The sequence below is a fragment of the Dictyostelium purpureum genome, assembly GCF_000190715.1.
Source record: "Dictyostelium purpureum unplaced genomic scaffold DICPUscaffold_213, whole genome shotgun sequence".
Taxonomy (NCBI): Eukaryota; Evosea; class Eumycetozoa; order Dictyosteliales; family Dictyosteliaceae; genus Dictyostelium; species Dictyostelium purpureum.
In genome coordinates this window covers 13143-36726 of record NW_003519549.1, presented here as the reverse complement: position 1 = coordinate 36726, position 23584 = coordinate 13143, and the positions used below count along the sequence as shown (strand labels likewise).

Below are 23584 nucleotides of genomic sequence, written 5' to 3'. Positions count from 1 at the left end.
GACTCTTTTGAAATGTAAATTAAAAACCTTTATACAAATATTAACTGTGTGATTAACACCCTTTATTTATATTGTTTTTGTGATTAAAATTAAATTAAAAAAAATGAAATTAAAAAATAAAAATTAAAAAATTAATTTAAAAAATTTTTAAAAAAAAATTAATAAATTTATACACGTTATTAATAATTATATTATTATGTTGAATTGATATATTGAATGTACAATTCATTATTAAATCACCTTTTGATGAATTAATATGAATTTCAAATGGTTCACCGAATTCATTACCATATACTTCAAACTGATAAGTTTTATTACCACCATCTTTAATATTAATTAAACTATTATTAAATGATGGTTTATTATATGATAATGTATATTTTGAAATGAATTCATTATAAATGAATACTGATAAATCAAATGTACCAACATATCCATCATTTAATAATACACAAATCATATTATTTGAAACATTATAATCTTTAAATGTATTTGTACCATCTTTTAAATGTGATTTAATTTCAATTGTGACATTATTTGAATTGTTGACACCAGATTTAGTTTCAGGTAATCTTGAAGCACTAATACACACTGTTCCATTTCTTGTTGAAATATTATTATCTTTTACCAATCCAATTATTGATGGTAGCATTATTTTATAGTTTTCATTTGACATTGGAATACTATCGATTATAAGATTAACATTACCATAATCATATTGTGAATCTGCATCGAATTTAATAGTTGTATCACTGATAACTTTACATGTAGCATTTTTATTTGCAAATGTTAAATTACATTTTGATGAATCATTACCAAAGCTATTACCAGTTAATGTAATTGTTTTTAATCCATTGACAATATGTGATACAAGTGTTGGTGGTGCATATTCAAATAATGAATTGATTTTTTCAATACCATCAACATAAAATTTAAATGAATGTTTACCAGTTCCAGCACCAACATTACAACTTGTTTCAGTATTTGAAAGCAAAGTACAATCAATGTGATTATTAGAATTATCAACTGTAATAGATGGTTTTACAATTATCTCTTTACATGAAAAGTATTTATCGATATGCAATGATGATCCATTGGTTAATGGTCTTGATGGAGCTAATATAAATGTAGGTTGTGGTGTTATTGTTATATTATTATTTGAAATAACATCATTAACCTCAATTGATAGCTTTACAGATGTTTCACATATATTTGGTAATTTGAATGATAATTTAATTTCATCATTACTTATTGATGTAATTTCTATTCCTTTCTTTTCTTTACCATCAAGTAAAAGCTTAATTGTACCATTTATTTCATTATTATTACCAAAGTTAATACCAGTTATTGAAAATTCATTTGTTCTATTAATTTGAATTGCAGTTGATGATGTAAAATGAGGTACACCATATTTAAAATTTATTTCAGTTGTACTTTCAATTTCATCTATTTTAATTTTAATTTTATTTATTAATCCTTCACCAGGTTCTAATAAACAAACGATTTGAGATGTTGTTGATGAAATATATTCACAATTATAGTTTTTATTATCACTACTGATTAAAGTTACATTTGTCCTTGATGTTTGAGATGATGACATATAGCTTCCAGTTATTGCAATTATACCTCCATTATTTTTGAAGTTGATACAGTTGTAATAATCGACACAGGTTGTGGTTTAATATCAAATGTATAACTATTTTCTAATGAAATATCCCCGATGGTAACATTTATATTTAATATTTGAGAATATTCAGTAACATAATTAAGTTTTAATAAACGATGATCTATTGAAGCAATTGATGCATTTATTCCATTAATAGTGACGTGAGCTACTGACGGGTTAATATAAAAATTCAAACCGACTAAAGTGACTATTGAATCTTTGTAATTACATTGAGAAATATATGGAGGAGCATAGTTTAAATACATTTCCTTTTTATATATAAAATATGGAGACAATATAAAACTTCCATAACCTGGGGGAAAATTTAGAGTTAAATTTTCAGGATCAAAATTCTCTTTATCAACACTAATCTTAAACTCCATACCTAATTTAGCTCCTTCTACAATGTAATAATCATCAACATAATTTCTTAAATAATTACCAGTAAGTTGAACTTTACCCCCTTCAGTTGATGGTAATTTTGAGAGAGAAGTGTTTATTGAAAACATGAAGCTATTCGTATCAACTGGTTTTTTACAATAACTTGTGCCTGAAGGAATAATATAGCATCTTAGAATACAATTTCCATAAAAGTTTTTTATCTGATTTTCATCCAATTTAATAACACATTTTTCAGTGTTGCATTCAGTTGAATAAACTTCCTTTATATTTTTACAATCATAATCATCGTATAAGGTGAAATTAGTTGATCTTGGATATTCAGTGTCAAATTCAATATATGATCTGTTGTAATATACCAAACCTATAAAAAAAATATTAGCAAAAATAATAAATACAATTTTAATGAATTTTAATAAACATTTACTTTGTTGTGAATATATTTTAGAAATAAAAAATATAAAGAAAATACTAATAATTGGTTTTTTCATTTTTATTTAACATAAATTACAATTAAAAAAAAAAAAATTTATTTTATAACTTTTATTTCAATGAATCTATTAACAGTTTTAAAACGCTAATTTTAGATTATATTATATAAGTTTTATTTTTTTAAAAAACTGTGTTTGAACAATCTTTTGTGGATTAAAATAGAATCATTTTTTTAATATTTTGTCCAACCACAGTGTGTTAAAAAAATTGAACAATCTTTTGTGGGTAAAAATAGAATCATTTTTTTCCAAGTTCAATAACCATATTTCATAAAAAAATAATCTTTTTTAGCTTTTTTTTTAAAAAAAATTTTAAACAAAAATCAAATGAAAATGATTCTTATCATAGAACAAAGAGTAAAACTGCTAGTTGTAATACCTATTCTTTTAAAAAAGATTCAAAAACTTTTTCTTTCATTGATACACCAGGTTTATCTGATACACGTGGTGTTGAACAAGATGACATAAACATTGGTAAAATTATTGAATCTGCCGAAAATTGCTCTAGTCTATCAGCAGTTTTAATTGTTATCGATAACAATTCCAAGAATGACTATTAACCTTCAAAATGTTATTACAAGACTTCATGGATCTATTCCTTCAAAATGTTATTACAAGACTTCGTGGATCTATTGCTGATTCATTATTAAAAAATGTTATCATTGTATTTACAAATTGTTCAGCTCATACAAACCTTGTTTTAAAATCTTTAGAATAATAAAATTTTGGTCAACTATTAATTATAATATTCGAAAAAAAATAAATAAAAAATAAAAAAATTTTTAATGTTTTCTAATATACAATTTATTTTAATAAATAAATATTTCTAATAATTTCTTAAACTGTTTATATCTACTTCAAGTACACCCTGTTTATCAACATATTTGATTTTACATTCCTTTAAGAAAGCTACAACAGCCGGTTTAATTCTAGCTACACGATTGACAGAATGATTTCCTTGACCAGTGATAATACTGAGTATTTGAGGTCGATTATTTCCACTATATTCACCAGAAGCATGTATTTCTATTGCTCTTTGCACCATATCCAAAGCTTCACCAACATGAAGACCATGAAGATCGATTCTAAGAGTATCACCACTTCTAGAATTACAATCCATAAATATTTGATTGCTTGCTAATCTATTGGCTTCTTTATGATACTCATCATATCTTTTACCTTCTTCAGAAAGTTGTCTTGCTTCAGCTGGTTTATTCTTCATATAGGCTTTAGCAGCTGCTTGGAAACATGCATTTCTTAATTTAGCATACTTTTCAGCTTCGGCTCTATGGTCTTGATATGACTTTTGATTCAATAGATGTTCTTGATGTGGATTTCTTCTTGCTGGTTGCTTTGATTGTGGATTTTGTACTTTTTTAAATTCGGTTTCTTCATTATTGCCTGAATAAATCTCAACTTTATTTGGTTTGGTTGGTAAAATATTTACTTTGCTTCCCATTGGTGGTGAAATTTCATATACCATTGATTTAGCAGTTGTTGTAGAATTGTTTCCTTTACCTGTTGTATTATTATTATAACTATAACTACCACTTTCACGTACTTTATTTGCAAATGTAGACACTGAGGTTTTACTACGATTTCTACATTCAGGGAATAGATCATAAATTATTGAAATGGTATCTGCAATTCTAAATCCAGTTTGAGCAAAAATTGATTCCAACATATCTTGTTCAACCAAAGGGAACTGCAATGCCAACTGTAAAATCTTTCTGTCAAAATCTAATGGTAGTGGTAAAATGGATTCTGATTGTTCTCTATCTGTTTTATCTTTTTCATCGAATCTCTCTTTATCTTTGGCTGATAAAGATGACCCTGAACTACCAACATATTGAATGTCTTGGTATTTATTATTGGTTTTACTAAACAATTGTGGTTGTAACTGATTTGTTCTAACTGATAGTGTTGGTGGAGGAGATGGTATTACAGCTGGCATTGGAGTTGGTGGTACAAATGTAGCCTCTGGTGACAAAATATCCTTTATAAGTGGTGGTGAAGTTGAATTTTTATTTTCATCTTTATATTTAGTTGGTGATGTTGGTGTTGTTGGTTTTTTAACGTTAAGTGTTTCTATAGTTTCCAATGATAATAATGTATCGATTGTGCTATTTAAATCATATGAATGTCTATCAAGGAATGTTGTGATTTCTCTTTTGGTATATTTTGGAAATAGCTCTTTAATATGTTGAACGGTTGAATTAAAATCCATTGTCAATTGGTGTTGATTCTTTTTGACCTGTTTGCCATTTGATTTAACTTTCTTTTCTTTTTCCTTTTCAATTCTTTCTTTTTCGATCCTTTCTTTTTCAACTCTTTCTTTTTCGATTTTTTCTTTTTCAATCATTAATAAAATCTGTTCATTTTGTTGCTTTAATAACTCTTCGTCATTCTTTTCAATTTCTTTTAATAATTGTTCAAAATCCTCGTCTGCTACTGCATCACTACTAAACTGAGGAGATATTGATGTTGATGATGATGATGATTTGACTGGTTCTTGATATGGTTTAAAAGATGAACTGGATGAAATTGGTGTGGTATTTACTTTTAATGATGAAGTTTTGCTAGATGGTGATGTAGGGGATTTTTGGTGTACAGGATATCCTGTAAATTTATCGCCCTCTTCTTCTTCTTCGTCTTCGGTGCCATTGAAATCCAAATTATTGAAAGCCAATGTATCTACAATTGATATAACATCACCTTTTGACTCTTCTAAAAGCAATTGTAAAGTTTCGATTTCGATTTCAGGAAACATTCCTTGAAGAAATGAAATTTTATCTCCATTTGATGTATCATCTTCATCTGTTTCAGCAGGCGATTTATTGTCAAGTAATCCTTCAGAAATGGGTGTATTATCGAATCCTTTTGAAAGTGGTGGCGAAAGGGAACAATCATCATCCAAAATTGAAAAACTATTGCCATTTGGTGATGAATTTATTTGTTTTTGTTGTTTTTTTGTTAAAGATTCATTTGATTTATTTGAAGTTTGATAATAATTTTTATAATTATTTTTTGCTTGTTGTTGTTGATATGGTTGGTATTGAGTTTGAAATTTATTTTGTTGTGATTGTGGTTGGGGTTGTGTTTGTTGGTTTTGATTTTGTTGTAACTGTGGTTGAAAAAATTGTTTAAAGCCATCCAAACTACTATTGTTACTATTATTATTACTATTGCTATTACTATTACTATTATAAAAACTACTATTATTCTTTGAACTATTAACACTACCATTATAGTAGTTTTCTTTTATTTTTTCATCTAAAGATATAATTTTAATTTTGCTATTAATACTATTTAACCCCATCTCTTTATACCATCCCCTAGCTGGTAAACTTGGATAAAACTCTGATAAAGCTGCTTTATTTTTTGTATATTCTATATGTTTCATTTTGATTATTTATATTAATAAAAAATTATATAATTATAATATTTTAATTAATTATTTGTTTTTTTGTGGAATTATATTATTATTGTATATTTATATTTTATTATTGTTTTATTTATTATTAATGATGTCAAAAAAAAAAAAAAGAAAGGTTTAATAAAAACTTTAATAAATTTGAGCTATAAAAAAAAAAAAATAAAAAAATAAAAAAATTTAAAAAAATAAAAATTTAAAAAAATAATAAAAAAAAAAAAATTAAGTATGGGGGAAAATTTTAAGTTTTTTAATTTTTTTTTGTTTATGAAATTAATTTTTATAAAAAAAAATTAAATTAAAATTAAAAAAATAAAATAATTATAAAAAACTAAAGTTTGAAATAGGACTAAAATAAATGAAAAGTGTATCGTTTTTTGGTATCACATGGAAGATTTAATCTAAAAATAAATTTTATTTTAAAAAAGATAAAAATAGATAAAGAATGTAGAATAAAAAAAAGATATAACCATATTACTCTTGGTGTTGTTATAAACTTCTTTTCATATTGATTTTTTTTTATCTTATATTTGATTCTCTTTTGTTCATTTTCTTTTTCTTTTAATATTGGTTAGGACATAAAATGTTTTATTCTTTTTACACTGCCATACTATTGTTGTGCATTTTCCATTTTGACCATATTTAATTTCACTAACTTCAAAATTAGTTTTAGGTTTATTTTGATCGATCAATGGCTGGAAAACATCACCAGTTCTATTGGAAGCTACTGATAATAAAATAATTAATTAAAAAAAAATAAATAAATAAAATATTTGTAATAATAAAAAAATAAATATATATATTTAATTTTTTTTTTTTTTTATTTTTATTATCATTATTATTATTATTATTATTATTACTATTGTTAACTATTACATTATAATATAATGATATTAACAAGGTTTTTATTAATTTATTTAAATTTATTTAAAATTTTTTTTAGTAATTTAATTTTACATATAACTAAAATTTATTCATCTAGAAGTGAAATTTGCAGAGTTTATAATACAAATGATGAATGATTGTTAATTTCTTGGAGCCTGTGGATTAAATTAAAATATGTTAGTTATTTGATTTCTTTTCTTAAGTTTTTGTTTTTATTTTAACTTTTATGATAATTTACTTACTTGAATAGATTGCTGCCATAATGGCTATAATTAAAATTATAATGTGAATTGTACTGAGATGTTCTTGATATGTGTTGTAAAAGTTGAACTTGTGGTTGTGGTTATACTACTGGACTATAATTTTGAGTGTGATTTGTGAGGTGGTTCCATTTAAGTACTGAGGTGGTAGCGGTGATTTAAATATATGTTTGCGAGCTATCAAAAGAGAAATGTGATAATAGTTGATGTAAATGGATTCTATGATGATTATGGTGCACTTTGTTTTGACTATTTATTTAACATAAACCCAATGTTTGATTAGAGATCTTAAACAAAAAACGTATTGATTCGGATAATAAAGAATTAGAATTTAACTATATAGATATTAAAATTAAATATTAGTTTCTTTTATATTTAAATATAATTATAACTATTTTAATGATAATCATTATTGTTACCTTAATAATTTGCTTTCTATTTGATATTCAGAATTTAATGGTACATTTTCGAGCTTTTTTCAAAAGAGTTGAACTATATGATTAATCGAGATCCATAGAGTCAACAAATTCTTCATTGTTAACAGAAGATGAATCATGATTGGAATGATCATTGGAATCGATATTTGATTCATAAACGGAACGATGATCTGAATCGAAATCTGATTCATAAACGGAATGATCATCTTCAGACTCATCTTTGGACTCTTCTTTGGACTCTTCTTCGGAATTATTTTCAGAACTGTATTTTTGAAGAATTCTATCCAATTCAACATCTGTTGCAATACGACCCTCTCTCTGCAATTAAATAATAAAATAAATTAATAAGTATATTTTTTATTTATTATGTATAAATATTAATGTATGAATTACTTACTTGAATATAATAAAATGTTTTTCTGCACAATGGGCATGTATCTTCTATTTGGTACCATTTAGTGATGCATCTGTAGCAAAATTTGTGAGAGCAATCTATCGAGGTAGAATTGTCGGAGTTTAATTGGGTATAACAAATACAACATTCGCCAACCTCTTCTTTTTCTAAACGCTCCCTTTCTATTTTTTCCTTCTCTAATCTTTCTTTCTCTAATATTTCTTTTTCCTCGCGTTCCTTTTCTGCACGGACTCTTTCTTTTTTTTCCTCTTCCAACTTTTCTCTTTCCATCTTTTCTTTTTCTAATCTTTCTATTTCAACACGTTCTTTTTCTGCTTTTTCTCTATCTAATTTTTCTTTATTTGCAGAATTAAAAGCTGGAATATTTGATGTTGAACTAGCACACTTGTAACGGGATTGCTCTTTATTCATTGATGGGTATTCTGATGATCTGTGTGCCCTTTGTTGTTGGTCGGTTGGAAACTGGTTTTGGTCCGTCAGTTGTATTGAAACGTGAATGTGCACTATTAAATGCTGGGTAATTCGATTCTGCCCTTGATGTTTTAAATGGTTGTTGTGGTTGTTGTGGGCATTGTTGTGGTGAATTGGTGGGTGTGGAATTACCAGCAACATTATAACGTGATTGATCCCTATTAAATGTTGGGTAGCTAAAAGAATGTGCACTTGATGGTTGTGGGTTTGGATTTAAGGGTGGCTTTGGGTTTTGTTTATGACTGGTTGATTGAACACTACCTGTAGTATAACGTGATTGAGTTTTATTAAAGTTAGGATAGGTATTTGCTTGTGTAGTTGAATGAGAATATTGTGGTTGTTGTGGTTGTGGTTGATATGTTGATGGTGCACTACCAGTATTATAACGAGAGTGGTTTTTATTTAAATTTGGATAGCTGGTTGATTGTGCAGTTGAATATGGTTGTTGTGGTTGTTGTTCTTGTTCTTGTTCTTGTTCTTGTTGTAGTTTTTCAAATGCATCCATATCCTGAAATAGCTTTTTATAATTTGGAATTGATGTAGAACGTTTTGTTTCTGGTTGTGGCTGTGGCGAGTGTGGCTCTGGTTGTTCATCTTGTTCATCTTGTTCTTGTTGTTTTTTTTCGTATGCATCCATATCTTGAAATAGTTTTCTATAGTTAGGGATTGATGCACTACGTTTTGGTTGTGTTGATTGTGTTGATTGTGTTGATGTGGTGATTGTGGTGGTGATTGTGGCTGTGTTGTGATTGTGGTGGTGAGTTATTGTTGGTATTGGTGAAGTATTTAGAGATAAAAAATAAAAATAAATAAAGGAAGATAGCTCCAACTATTGGAAAAATCATTTTTACTTTTTTTTTTTTTTTTTTTAATGAAATATGGTTTGTGATACATTGATTATAAAAAAATGTAAGATGTGTATATGTATAATTAAATAAATGTATATAAATTATATAAAATGCAAAGAGTGAAAATGTGGGTGTGAGTGTTATGAAAAAATTTTAATAAATTTTTAAAAAAAAAAAAATTTTAAAATTTAAAAAATATAATTTATTAAAAAAATAAAAAAAAACAATTGTTATACTTTAATAGAAGCTCAAAGAAATAAAATAAAGAAAAAAAATGTATAAAAAATTAATATAATATAAAAAATTTTGCTAAATTAAAAAAACTATATGAATTTTAAATAATTATAAAGGTAAAAAAGTAAAAAAATATTTAATCATGATTATTATTAATTAAAATTAATAATAACATATTTTTTTGTAATTTTACCCAGTGAAATTAATTATTATATTTGCCGTTTTTATAGACTTTGTAAAAATGAAATAATATTAATGAAGTTTATTTTGTTATTATAAAAAGAATTAATTTTAAAAAATTTAAATTTTTTTTATTATTTTATTTTTTCAAAATTTCTATTTACCTCAAATACAATGATTTATTTCACTCTTTAAACCCCCTACAATAAATTGCTAATGGTAAATTAATTAAAAGTAAATATAATACACTACAAAATACAAATTATTTCTATATTTTTGTAAAAGTGGTTGTTGTAAAAAAGGTAGAAAAAAATCCACTGCATATTATAATAAATTTCACTCATTTAATATTGAATAAAACTTAATCATTTAATTAAATAAAAAATTTAACACTAATACATTTTTTTACCTTTTTATAAAACATCAATCAACATATATTTAATTTTAAAAAATATTTTTTTTATAATTTTTTTTTTTTTTTTTTATTAATTTTTATTATATCATATTAATAACCTTAAAATGACATAAAAAATAAAGCTTCACCCTACGTAGTATTTTGCAGAAATCTCAACTAAATAGTCTTAACAGCTCTTGCAGGTCGCAGCTGCTATTGAAGAAAAATAAAAAAATATTTTATAAAAGGGGTCAAAACTTTTGCGCACTACTGTATCAATTCCTTTGCACAGTGTAAAACAACCATTATAAAACTTATGTAATATAAATAAATTCCCTTTTATACAGAAGCTTACACAATTGCAAAAAATATCTAAATTGTCTAAATGAATATATTTTATATTTTTTATTAAAGCGCCTAAAAAAAGTGAAAAAATTAATTTCAACTAATTGCCCAGATAGCTCAGTCGGTAGAGCGCAAGGCTTTTAACCTTGTGGTCGGGGGTTCGAGCCCCCCTTTGGGCGTATATTTTTTGTTTCCCCTGGGCAAAAGGTGTATATCTTCTCGGTGATTTCTTATATCCTATCATAACAAATTACCGGAGAATTGGCTTTATTGTGCCCAATTTATATACAATTTTATTTCATAAAATACATCCCAAAAAACACATCCCAAAAAACAAAAAACACACTTTTAAAAAATAAAATAAAAAAAATAATATCTTTTATTCATTTAACTTTTCAAGAATTTCTAAAATTACTATATTTTTGTTTTTTTTCTTTTTAGCTTCATTTTGTGGATCATTTGAAACTGGAATGGATGGACATCCATCATTGTTGATGGTGTTAAGTATTTCTTTTTTTGGTAAAACTTTTGTTTTAACAACTCTTTTTGAACCATTTGTTGAATATAAAGATGAACTGCATTGAAGAGTTGGAAACAAGTGGTCAATGGTTGATGGTTGAGCTTTTACCCTATTTTGTTTAATCGTTTTATATTTAAAAGTTGCCATGAGTTCTTTTTGATTCTTTGTACCACCATTGGAACCATCATCTGTTGTGCATATCCATGAATGACGATACTTAGCGGAATACTGGTGGTACTTTTTAGCCCCACCAATATTTTTAACACCATCAGAACCAACTTTATTAATTCCTTCTGAATTTAAAATTGAATTTATGTCTAAATTTAAATCCAAATAATTATAAATACTGGTTTGAATCATCCCATATTTATAAAATAAATTATTTAAATTATTTTAAATTATTTAAAAACTAAAAAACTAAAAAATTAAAAAAAAACACTGAAATTAAAAAAAATTAGTTTTAAAATGAAAAAAATTATTTATTATAAATAATTTTCATTTTATATTTTGTTTGTGTTGGGATTAAATAAATGAGTTAATTAAATTAATTATATTTAAAAAAAGATGGGTAAGATTATTTATCTTTTTTTTTTTTTTAAAAAAAAACATTAAAAATAAATGTGTGTATAAATATTTATTTATTTGTGTTTTATAAATATTTTTTATTTTTTTCTTTTTTTTTTTTTTTTTTTTTTTTTTTTTTTAATTTGTTTTTAAAAAAAAAAAAAATTATTATTATGGGATGATATAAAATAAAATTATAAAATGAAAAGAGGAAGCTAAATAAAAAAAATTAATTATATGATAATTAAATTTTTATTGGGCTTCAACTTCGACGTTATTGGTGGTAGTATTATCAGAGGTGGTGGTTGTGGCAGTTGATTCAATGGATGGAGTTGAAGCAGCTGGGGTTGATTCAGAAGAGTCTTGTGAAGCAGCAGCAACAGTTTCTTCTTGTTTCTTTTCAGCATCAGCTTTGGCTTTGGCAGCTCTTTCTTCCATTTCTTTGGCTGATAACTTAACGTAATATTCTTTTTTAGTTTTGATTTGTTCAAGATATTCTGGAATATCGGTATATTTTGGTGGTGGAACCATTGAAAGTTTTTCGAATTTGGTGAAGATATCTAATGGATGTTTGATAACTTCTGGTAATTGTTTAGCGGCTTGTTGGGTATTCTTTTTCTTTGGGTTTTCTCTGTGATTTGAGATCTTTTCTTTTTTGATTAATTCAAAGCCTTCTTCGATTTCAGCAACATTCTTATTGGCATTTGATGAATCATCTTTTTGTTCTTTTGGTTGAAGAGCTTGTAAATATGCAGTTAATGAATCGCAATGACCCATTTCAGCTTCATAAGCAACTTTTAAGAGGTCTTCTTGGATTCTAATTTAGAAAAATAAAAAATAATTAAAAAATAAAAATTAATATATATTAATTGAATCAAATAAATAAATTATTAAATCAACTTACTTTCTTTCTTGTTCTTTCTTTTTCTTATCTTCATATTCTAATTTCTTTTGTAATCTTTCTTGTTTAACTTTTTCGGCTTCTTGTTTTCTTTGTTCTTTACGCTTGACAACATGAGCTTCTTGGTTAGCTCTTTCGACATCAATGTCTTTTTTAATTTCGTCGATTCTCTTCTTTAATTCTTCAAATTTATCATTCTTTTCTTTGATTTGAGCTTCGATGGCAGTACGTTTATCTTTGAGACCTTTGATGAGTTGGTCGTTCTTTTCTTTTTCACCTTCGACTGGTTTGATTTGAGCAGTAATGCCATCGAGTTGTTTTTTTTGGGCATTAACTTGTTCTTTAATTGAATCAAATTCTTTCTTTTCGGTGAAATATTCTTCGACTGATTTCTTTTGACTGTTATTTTGGGATGATTTCTTTAAGAGAATACGTTGTTGGTTTGGATTGATTTCGTTTTCAATTTGTTCTTCAAGTTCAAGACCTTTGCTTATAATTAAAGCAAGAACATCTTCTAATTTTGAATCTTTATTAATCTTGATGGTGAGTGAGTTTTCGAGTGCAATTAATGATTTCTTCTTTTCTTCTTGTTGTTTAAGTAATGCATTGAATTTATCTCTGGCATTTTGGGCTTCTTGTTTAATTGGATCAACGCTACGATTCTTTCTGGCTTCAAAGAATTGTTCAATTTGAGTCTTTAATTGGTTACGTTCAGATCTGAGTGAGGTTAAATCAGTCTTTAAAGTTTCTAATTGATTATTAATTGAAGCAATTTCATCTCTTTTTTCTTGAATTTTCTTTTGAATTCCATCATAAACTGCATCTGGTGGGAATTTATTATCTTTATTATTATTATTATTATTATTATTGTTTTGTTGTTTATTATCTTTATTGTTGCTGTCTTTTTTTTGTACTGAGGCTGGTTTTTTTTCACCACCTTTATTATTGTTTGTTTGTTTTTTAATAGTTTTTTCTGACATTTTTATATCTATATCCTCCCAAACTCTTTTGTTAATGAGAAAATAATTAATTTTAAAAAAAAATTATAATGAAAAAGATATAAAAAAAAAATTTTAGAAAATAAAAAAAATTTTATAAAAAAAAATGAAAATAAAAAATTTTAAAAAAAAAAATTAAAAAAAATAAAAAAAAGTTAATATGGGTACACATCACCACTAAAAGTCAAAACTTTTTTTGAAAAAATAATAAAAAAAATAGATATAAAAAAAACTTTATTTATATATTTAAATATATATTTTTAATTTTGGTTTTTTTAATAATTTTTATTTAAATTTATTTTTAAATAACTATTTTTAAATTTATTTATTTTATTTTTTTATATTTTTTTCTAAATTAAGTTAGTGTTTTTTTTTTTTTTTTTTTTTTTTTTTTTTTTTTTTCAGTTAACCTGGTAAAAATCAAAGAGGTATTTTTAATTCCCAAATTGATAGAGTTAACATTATATTTAGTAAATAAAAAATAACAATTGATCCATGAATTTCATATGCATAAATATTTGATATGATAAAATATTTTATTTTTCTTTTTTTAAAGGAAAAATTCCAACGAAAATTATTTTTTAGAAAAAAAATTGCACACAAGTTTTTATGATCGTCTGAATATTTTTTTTTCCTAATTTGTTTTTTTAGTTTTGGTTGAGTTTGATTGTTTTAATGAATTTGGAACTGGTGAAAAATAAAGTGAGATAATTAAATAAACATTTGATAAAACTAATAAACCTGAGCTTATGGATGTCGATGGGTATACATTCCAACTATATTCAGTGATGACTATAAATAATATTCTTTTTTTTTTTTTTTTATAATATTAAAAAAAATAATTAGAAAATTTGCCTATTACATTAAATAATAAAATATAAAATTATAATTACTTAAAAAATATATTAATATTTGGAGCGGACCAAAGTAAAAATGGGATGGTGTGGAAATACCAAACATAAAATTGGTAATGTAATGATCTTGAGAAAGTAATACCAATGAAATTTCCAGTGAACAAAACCAATAAAATGAAATTTGTTGAAAGAATTGATGAGTTTTGGTTTTTATTACCTCTTTTAATAACATTAGATAAACCACCGTCTTGTCTTTAGAAAATAAAAAAACAAAAATATTAATATTTTTTTGATAGATGATAATAATGATATAAATACATACTTAACCCATTTAAAGTAAAATAAAACTAAAAATGTTAAATGTAAAAATAATAAGGATAATGCCCATTCTTTTGATAGGAAAATATCTTCGGGGACAAATCTCCAATTAACAGTCCATTTGTAAAGGAATTGACGAGAGAATTCGAAAGCTCTAATTAAATAGCTAACATAGTTCTCTTTGAGGAATGGGAGGGCTACAGCGACTTGAATTAAACCACAAATCATTAGTTTTGGGATGGTTCTCCAAAAACCAAAGGTCATCAATAATAAGAGGAGCAGTGATGGTGCAAATAGTAATAGATTCATTTTAATTGATACAGCCATACTGAAAAGCATGCAACCTAAAGACCATCTTGACTTGATGAAGCAATATACTGCTACATAAAAAATTAGCATCGAAATGCAGTCATTGAATAGTCTTAATGAAAAAATTGAGTGGATTCTTTTTGAGAGGCATAAAAATACAATAATATAAAATGGAATATATAAATATTTGTTGCTACTATTATTGTTATTTTTTTTATTTTTTGATGTTGGTGTTGTTGGTATTGTTGGTATTGTTGGTGTTGCTGATTTATTTTGTGCTAGATTTAAAGTTGGTTTAAGTTGTTGTTCACTCTCTTTGACAGCTTCACTGTAAATTAAAAATACTACAATTGTGAAAACTAAATAAATTCCTGCAAAGATGTATCTAGCCTTCATAATGTCTCTTCCTTGATCTGTGATGTTGAATAATAAACTAAATACATAAATATATCCAGCTGGGTATACACAAGGTCCGGTATCACCTTCAATATTTATATAATCTAATTCACCATTTAAAAATAATTTAACTTGTTGCATATATGTACTCCAATCAATTTCTGTATCTAAATAAATAAATAAATAAATAAATAAATAAATAAATAAATAAATATAAATACAAATACAAATAAATATTTATTTTTAGAAACATGTGTACATACATTTTACATAGTCCAGCATAACTTTATTTACAAATATTTCATACACTATTAAAAATATCGCTAATACTGTAAAACATTTTGATTGATTGTTTCTATAATAAGAAACAGCATTTTCTATCATTTTAAGAGATATGAGTTTGATTAGACAAAATTAAAAAAAAAAAAAAAAAAAAAAAAGAAATGTAAAAAAATTATATTTTTTTTATTTTTTTTTTATTTTTTTTTTTATTTTTAAAATTTTTTTTTTTTGGATTTAGATTTCATATTTCCCAATTAATTATTTTAATAAAAGCGAAATTAAAAATGTATTGTTATATCTATAATTATATTTTCACACACACTATTTATTAAAATATCTTAATTTGTAAAAAGACAAATGTGTTTATAAACACCCATTAAATCATTTAGTTTTTTTTTTTTTTTTCATTTTTTTATAATTATAATTTTTTATTTATAAAAAAAAAAAAATAAATAAATATATATCATTTTAGTTATAATAGTGAACATATATATGTATATATTTTATATTTACATTAATATATTTTTAACACCTAACCCCATATACACTCACACCTTTTAAAATTTTATTAAATTAAAAAAAAAAAAAAAAAAATTAATTTAAATTAAAAAAAAAAAAAGAGAATTCATTTTTTTTAATATTTATTTATTTATTTTATTAAAATATAAAAAAAAATATTGTTTAAAATTTTTTTACTTTATAATTAATAAACTTTATTTAAAGTATTATGGTTGTAAATTGTGTATTAATAGTTTTAAAGATATAAAAAAAAAATATAATATTATAAAAAAAAAAAAAATTAAATATTTAATAATTATTATATAGAAATAAATAATAAATAATAAATAATTAATAATAAATAATATAGAAAATAATAAATAATAAATATAAAGTTATGAATCATTTAAAAAATAGAAAAAAACCAATAACGGAAAATGGAGATAATAGTAGTAATATCATAGATCCAAATAGTGAACAATCTTTTTTAAGCCCTAGCCCGTCATCGAATGAATCGTTAAGGAGCGATAGAAGTGATAGTATATCTTCTTCATCATCAACATCATCAGCATCAAACTCATCCTCTTCATCATCGAACAATAGTTCTATTAGTCCAAATAATAACCCAAACAATAGTAATAATATCATTGGTGCAACTACTACCATTGGACCACCGCCACCTGAAGTTGTTCAAAAGATGGGATCAAGTTCATCAAAGTCATCAACAAAAAGTAGGCAATCTTCATCATCTAATACAATTGATGACGAAATTGGGGATCTTGAAAGTAACGGTAGTGATAGGAGGGATTTGTTCTTTTATAACGATACCGACGAAGAAAAAGAACAGCTCGAGGCAGAAGATTACGAGGAGCTCGAAAGTATATATAATTCAAAGAATCAAAAAAGGTTAAGAGAGTTGCAAAAAAAAATTCCACAACCCATTCCACGAACCCCAACGCCATTAAATGAAAAGCATAGTTATTTTGAAAACAAGTTTCCAACATTATTCTACACAAATAGAATACATTTATGGTATGTTTGTTTTTTAATTTAGAAAATAGATAACATTATTTAAGATACTAACAATAAAAAAAATTAATATTATTAGGTTAAGTTATATATTGTTTATCTTTACGCTGGTGTTTTCTTGTTTAGCAGTTGGACCATTGTTATGGATACCGGTAGCAAAAGATTCTGGGTGCGTTTGGTGTAGATTATTTAAATTGGAGTGGATAATTTCATTTATGTCTTTATTATCAGCATTGTTTCACTACACAATTAGAAGAGATTTATATCCATTGTATTTGGCCGCAATTGGTTTCTACCATGTATTGTCATATAACGAACCTTATCTAGAGCCATTCCGTATCAATAATGTATTTTCATTAATTTTAACTTTAATATGTTGCTTTATTGCATTTTATCCAAGGAATAGACAAAAAAGAAAGTTACAGCAGGCTCAGCAACAAAGACAACAACAAAGACAAAAACAACAACAACCACCTATACCATTATACAAAAGACTATTACAAAATGAATGGTTTCATACATTGGTTCAAATATTAATAGTGTTGGGAATAGTTGTATTACTCTTTTTCTCTATTTTCATTTTGGCTTTATTTATGAAGGATGACAAACCATTTACTTCAACCCCAAATATAAACAATTCTGGTGTCCCTAATAAAAATGTTCAGAATCCTCAACATAACCAAAAGTCTAGCAGCTCATCCGAAGAAAATATAGAGTTTTATATGGAGAATGCATTTCATATTTTAAAACAATTGGTCTTTAAGAAATTCGTTAGCTCGGCGGTGGTCTATTTAATATTGATTACATTATTATTTTGTATATCATTGGTTTACCATTGGGAAGTTAATAAACCATACACATTGTTGGCCTTGGCGTCTATGTTACCTCAACTTACTCAAGCATTATATATAGTAGAGTTATCATTGTCCTCTGGCTTACGATTCAACAGCGAAAATCCTCTAGGTGGTGGAATTTTTTATATTCTCAATGTAATTTCATATACAGTATTTTATTGTGGTTTAGCTATAGATGTGGTTTTGGCAAGTGGTGAAAAATATCATAGATTGAAGAGACAGGGTGAAAGATATCATCGTAGACTATCAACACAAATTAGTGAACAAAATGCATTTGTAAATAAAATATATGCCAATGGAACAGCTCAGTTATTGCAGAAAATGGAGTTTATGCAAAGATTTGTAGATAAGATTTTAAACTCAACATTAGAAATTTCAAACAAACTTCAAAAACTAGAATCATCAGATCAAGAAATCCCATCGCTATTGGTAGAGCAGTTAAACGAAATCCAACACCAAACGAATCGTTCATTGTTACTCTTAAATGATACAAAGTTAATATTAGCAATTGAATCAGGTGTAATATCCCGTGAAGATGTATCTGTAAATATATTCGATTTCTTAGAGGATGTTTTAGAGAGAACAAGCAAAGATATTAAATTTAGCAATATTGAGTTAGTATATCGTATCGATAAAGACGTACCATTAAATTTAATTTTCGACCCAACTGCCCTAACTCAAATTTGTTTTCAATTATTATCAAATGCTATAAAGTATACCGAAGAAGGTGAAATTGGTATAATAATTAGAAAATCAAATCGATCAACATTAAATAATAGTAGCAAAGGAAATAATAGTAGCAACTTGAATAATGGTACAAATGATAACAGTAATATTAACACAGATACCAGTAACACACAGGATGCCAGTAGTTCTAAATCATCTAATAATGAAAATGATGGCACAAGTAGTAATGGTAAATTAAATAATAATATTAACGAAGAGAAAGAAGAGGTCTATGATACCAATAATCCACCTCCACCTATTGTTGGTCAAGAACAACAAATTTATTTAGAAATTTTAATATTTGATTCGGGTCCAGGTATGACCGATGAGGAGCTGGCAATTTGTAATATGTTTCAACCATTCCCATCTATTGGGGAGGATTCTTCCGCTAGTTTAAGAAAGAAAGGTTCAGGATTGGGGTTACTAATTTGTAATAAAATATTAAAGTCCATTGGAGGTGATTTATCAGTTGAACGTGACCAAGATACAGGTGGTTCAGTTTTTAAAGTTTGTTTACCAGTTTTAGTTGATCCCGAGCCAAAAGAAAAGTACACATTCCAAACGCCATTATCTGATGAAGCAAGCGAAATGCTATCAAATCTTAATGTTTTAATTATTGATGATAATGAAACATCTCGATATTCTACAAGTTTTATTTTCAAATCCATATTCAAATCCAAAGTTATTAGAACTGCTAATAGTAGTGTAGAGGGTATCCGTGAATTAAAATTGGCTGTGGCAGTAAAGGAGGATTTCAAATTATTGTTAGTTGATTACCATATGCCAGGTTGCGATGGTTTAGAGGCTATTCAAATGATAACTGATAATCCAATGTTTTCAGATGTAAAAATCGTTTTAATGGTTATCCCATCAGATTCAATTCTTCACAATGAAAAGACCAAAAACATAACAACTCTTACCAAGCCTGTGACACCCACCAATTTGTTTAATGCAATTGCCAAAATATTCCAAATCAAAGGTACTTTTGATACATCAACTCACGATACATTAAATGGCCATGTTCAAATTCCATTAAAACGTAGTCGCCTCAAGTTCAAAATCGATTTTCCATTTAGATTGCCCGAAACTGGTAAACCAATTATGAGGGTGCTTATTGGTGAGTCTGATTTCGCAACACAATCTAAAATCCAAAAAGTTATTGAAGGATTTGGTTACTTTTCAACATTTGTCACTGATGGTAGTTCATTAATCTCCCTCTCTAAAAAGAATTACTATGATTTGGTAATTGTAGATCTCGAGTTACAAATTACAGATGGCTTTGAATGTGCCTCAATAATCCGTGAATCACATGGCGAAATATTTTCAAATACTATCTTTGTTCCAAAACCAATTTCCACACCATCAAGAGCAACTGGCCGTAGATCATCCATTGGTTCTTTTCAAAATGCTTCACCATCGATGACAGAATTAAGTCATAGAAGACGCGTTAAGTTACCGGTAGTTGGAATTTGGCACCACAGCGAAGCCATTCCATCAGATGTTTTAGAAAAAATTAAAAGTCATGGTTTCGATGGATGGTGTTCATTTAGCAATTTAGAGCAGTACCTAAGGGACTTTTTGGTTGATTTCGACAGAAAAAGAAAATCAAATATTCTTTCACCAATTAGATTGTTTCCTAATGGTAGCCCAATGGTTGAGGTCAGTAAAAGTGATCAGTCTTCACCAAATTCATTGTTATTAAATGATAACCAGTCATCTGTAGCTTATTCACCAACTATTGTCGATTCGCTTGAGTTGCAACCAATACAACCAGAATATAAAAAAGAATCGACACAGGATCAAAAAGCTTCGCCATCATCGTCATCATCACCATCATCTTTGCAACAAGACCAACAATTGCAACCACAATCAATATTACCTCCATCACAGCAACAGCAACAACATCAACAGCTACAACCATCGCCACAATCAAGTGATGGCCAACAGGAACAACAAATTACGCCACCAACTTCACTGGTTAGCATACAACAGTCATCATCCCAATCGACTCCATTGTTTAATCAAGCACAATCATCTTTGCCTCTATCAAGACAGCTACAAAAACAACTACACAGCAGTAATAATTTATTATCTTCATCAAATAGCAGCAGCAGTAGTAGTAGTACTGCAAACAGTGGTTCAAGAATGGAAAAAAGAGGTTCTGGTATTCCAATATTATCAAGTGGTTCTCGTGATTCACCCCAAACTTCAAAGATGGCACTAAAGAGGGTACAAGATTTAGAAAATGTTATTAGTAAATTTGTTCCAATAGAGTTCCAACAATTAATTGCACCATCAGGTATGGAGAATGTCTATTTGGGTGATGCAATTTGCAAATCAATTACAATTTTCTTTTCAGATATCAGGGATTTTACTTCAACTACAGAGAAGATGCTGGTAGATGACGTAATTGATTTCTTAAACACCTATTTGGCATTTGCATTGCCAGCCATTACAGAAATGGGTGGTTTTATCGATAAATTTATTGGTGATGCTATTATGGCTATTTTCCCAAATTCAGATATGAGATTGCAGGCAATTAGTGCAGTCAAAGCAGCCATTGGTATGATGAGATCACTAGATTTCATGTCTGTTTCCGGATTTAGGTTTTCATCAGTCGATACTGGAATAGGTATTAACACTGGTAAGACTATTATCGGTATTGTAGGTACAGAAACTAGAATGGAGCCAACAGCTTTGGGCGATGCAGTCAATCTTGCTTCTAGAACTGAACAGCTTTGCAAAGAATATCAATCACGTATTTTAATCACTCAGTTCACAGTCGAAGCTATTGGCACCTCTATTGATGAGTTTGTTATTCGTTTGGTCGATAGTGTTACAGTTAAAGGTAAAAGTGAAGCTGTCAATATTTATGAAGTTATAGATGGTGAAAGGGAAGATAAAAGAGTAACTAAAATGAAAATATTACCTTGGTATCAGAATGGTATCGATCTTTATAAAAGGCTTTGTTATGAAGAGGCTTTATCCTATTTCCAATTATGCGCCGAAATTATGCCAAATGATAAACCAACTCTTATTTATATTCAAAGGTGTATCCACAGTATTAAAAACAATCTAACAATTGATCAGCAATTGGTACAGGGTGTAATTCAGTCCAGTGATTTTGAACAACAACAGCACCAATTACAAAATAATTTAAGATATCAACAACAGTTGCAACAACAACAGCAGTTACAACAACAACAGCAAGAACAATTCAACCAACAACAAAAACTACAAGAGGATCAACAACAGCAGTTGAGCCATCAACATCAATTACAACAACAAAGTTTACAAAATATACAACATCAACAACAGCAAAGTTTATATTCTCTGCAAAGACAAGATGATAAAAATATGGAAGAAAAATATCATAAACATGAAAATGAACAATTAAAAGAACCACAGGCACAACAAACACAGGTGCAACAGATGCAGCAACCACAGGTACAACAAACACAGCAACAGCAACAACAACAGGAACAACAACAGGAACAACAGCAACAACAACAACAACAGCAACAACAACAACAACAGCAGCAATAATAATAATAAAAATAAAAAAAATAATAATAATAAAATTTTAGAAAACAAACATAATAAAGAGAATATTTAAAAAATATTAAAATATAATTTCGATTTTTTTATTTATTTTTGTTAATTATACAAATTATTAGTGTTGTAAATGGTTTATTTAAAAAAATGTAAAATAAAAATAAAATAATTTAATTTACATTTTTAATAAAACTAATAAAAAAATAAAATTTTATTTTTATTTTTTATTTTTTAAAATTATAATGGCAATTTATAATGATATCATTATAAAATAATAAAATTATAAAGAGTTATAACCATGAGCTCTTTAATTATTAATTAAGTGATGGTGATATTTTAAAAAAAGGCAATAAAAAAAAATAATAAATAAAACTACATATAAACATTTGATTTAAAAAATGATATCAACATTTAAAATATGAAAGTTTATTTAATTATTGAATGAATATATAGGAGATATAAAAGGGATAAAACTCAAAATTTAAAAGATTAAATAAAAACAAATAAATAAAAACAAATGAATATAAACAAATAATAAATAAAAGCAAATAAATAAAGAGATATATTAAAATATTCAAAATTAAAAAATGATTCTGCTAGTCTAAAATACAATTTTGTAATAATTCCAATTTTTTATTTTTGAACTGAATAATAAGTTTCCAAAATACATAAAGGACCAAATGGTAATATTAATAGAAAAAATTGATGTGATGAAAAAAAAAAAATTATTACTTTATTGTAAAATGAATTTTATTATTATTTATAAACATAAGATATATAATGATATTTTAATAAAAAAAAAAGAAAAGAAAAAAGAAAATTTTAAACAATTTTTTAATAAATGATTATTATCTTATTTCATCTTTTATCTTTCAATATGGGATACTTAAAACAACAATCTTTTGTTTTCAAATAAGTTCCCTCATAATTGTTATGAAAAATTAACTTTTATTTGTAAAAAATCAAAAACATTTCATAAGAGATGTACCGAAACAAATAAACCATATTAAGTTTAGGTTTGTTTGGATTTATTATTGTGCAAATTTTATAAATTGAATAAAATATTAATATTTTTTAAACCTATCCAAAAATAAAAGAATAACATTTAGACTTTAAATAAAATTTTAAATATTATGATTTGACAATTGTAAAAATAACAACTTTTAATTAGGGGTTATACTATTGTTGTTGATATTTGTGGTGGTAAAAAGTTGTGCTTTATGTGATTAAAAAAATACTAAAAACTAACCCCTATTTTTTAAAATATATTAACTTGGTATAAATAATTTCATATTAAAAAAAAATCAACAATATTATGATTA

At 26.1% G+C, this 23584-nt stretch overlaps 10 protein-coding genes across 10 annotated transcripts; 3 read left to right on the top strand and 7 right to left on the bottom strand.

The window, feature by feature from the left end:
- Positions 1–136: 136 nt before the first annotated feature.
- DICPUDRAFT_154760 (uncharacterized protein) lies at positions 137–2556 on the bottom strand (the record flags this gene model as incomplete). The annotated part of the gene is made up of 4 exons (XM_003290210.1): positions 137–1446; positions 1571–1604; positions 1627–2429; positions 2538–2556. 4 exons carry the CDS (start codon positions 2554–2556, stop codon positions 137–139), a joined length of 2166 nt encoding a protein of 721 aa, XP_003290258.1.
- A 326-nt stretch (positions 2557–2882) lies between these two features.
- DICPUDRAFT_37081 (uncharacterized protein) lies at positions 2883–3116 on the top strand (the record flags this gene model as incomplete). Its single annotated transcript, XM_003290217.1, has 1 exon — positions 2883–3116. A coding segment is annotated over one exon (234 nt), but the record flags the coding sequence as incomplete, so codon positions are not given.
- An 8-nt stretch (positions 3117–3124) lies between these two features.
- On the top strand, positions 3125–3274 carry DICPUDRAFT_154758 (uncharacterized protein; the record flags this gene model as incomplete). Its single annotated transcript, XM_003290216.1, has 1 exon — positions 3125–3274. The coding sequence occupies one exon, from the start codon at positions 3125–3127 to the stop codon at positions 3272–3274; it is 150 nt and encodes a 49-aa protein (XP_003290264.1).
- A 66-nt stretch (positions 3275–3340) lies between these two features.
- DICPUDRAFT_92452 (uncharacterized protein) lies at positions 3341–4019 on the bottom strand. The gene has a single exon (XM_003290209.1). The coding sequence runs from the start codon at positions 4013–4015 to the stop codon at positions 3383–3385; it is 633 nt and encodes a 210-aa protein (XP_003290257.1). The 5' UTR covers positions 4016–4019; the 3' UTR covers positions 3341–3382.
- Positions 4020–6534: 2515 nt separating this feature from the next.
- Positions 6535–7135, bottom strand: DICPUDRAFT_154756 (uncharacterized protein; the record flags this gene model as incomplete). Its single annotated transcript, XM_003290208.1, has 2 exons — positions 6535–6716; positions 7117–7135. The coding sequence occupies 2 exons, from the start codon at positions 7133–7135 to the stop codon at positions 6535–6537; spliced, it is 201 nt and encodes a 66-aa protein (XP_003290256.1).
- A 499-nt stretch (positions 7136–7634) lies between these two features.
- Positions 7635–9094, bottom strand: DICPUDRAFT_80999 (uncharacterized protein; the record flags this gene model as incomplete). Its single annotated transcript, XM_003290207.1, has 3 exons — positions 7635–7889; positions 7969–8489; positions 8590–9094. 3 exons carry the CDS (start codon positions 9092–9094, stop codon positions 7635–7637), a joined length of 1281 nt encoding a protein of 426 aa, XP_003290255.1.
- A 1743-nt stretch (positions 9095–10837) lies between these two features.
- On the bottom strand, positions 10838–11338 carry DICPUDRAFT_80998 (uncharacterized protein; the record flags this gene model as incomplete). The annotated part of the gene is made up of 1 exon (XM_003290206.1): positions 10838–11338. The coding sequence occupies one exon, from the start codon at positions 11336–11338 to the stop codon at positions 10838–10840; it is 501 nt and encodes a 166-aa protein (XP_003290254.1).
- A 456-nt stretch (positions 11339–11794) lies between these two features.
- On the bottom strand, positions 11795–13423 carry DICPUDRAFT_37069 (uncharacterized protein; the record flags this gene model as incomplete). The annotated part of the gene is made up of 2 exons (XM_003290205.1): positions 11795–12359; positions 12447–13423. 2 exons carry the CDS (start codon positions 13421–13423, stop codon positions 11795–11797), a joined length of 1542 nt encoding a protein of 513 aa, XP_003290253.1.
- A 652-nt stretch (positions 13424–14075) lies between these two features.
- On the bottom strand, positions 14076–15702 carry DICPUDRAFT_37084 (uncharacterized protein; the record flags this gene model as incomplete). Its single annotated transcript, XM_003290204.1, has 4 exons — positions 14076–14247; positions 14335–14547; positions 14618–15485; positions 15582–15702. 4 exons carry the CDS (start codon positions 15700–15702, stop codon positions 14076–14078), a joined length of 1374 nt encoding a protein of 457 aa, XP_003290252.1.
- Positions 15703–16495: 793 nt separating this feature from the next.
- Positions 16496–22253, top strand: ACRA (uncharacterized protein; the record flags this gene model as incomplete). The annotated part of the gene is made up of 2 exons (XM_003290215.1): positions 16496–17130; positions 17207–22253. The coding sequence occupies 2 exons, from the start codon at positions 16496–16498 to the stop codon at positions 22251–22253; spliced, it is 5682 nt and encodes a 1893-aa protein (XP_003290263.1).
- Positions 22254–23584: the final 1331 nt, after the last annotated feature.

What these genes read in the sequence shown, in the direction of transcription:
- DICPUDRAFT_92452 (XM_003290209.1), bottom strand. Translation starts at nt 4,015, where the DNA reads ATGGGAAGCAAAGTAAATATTTTACCAACCAAACCAAATAAAGTTGAG.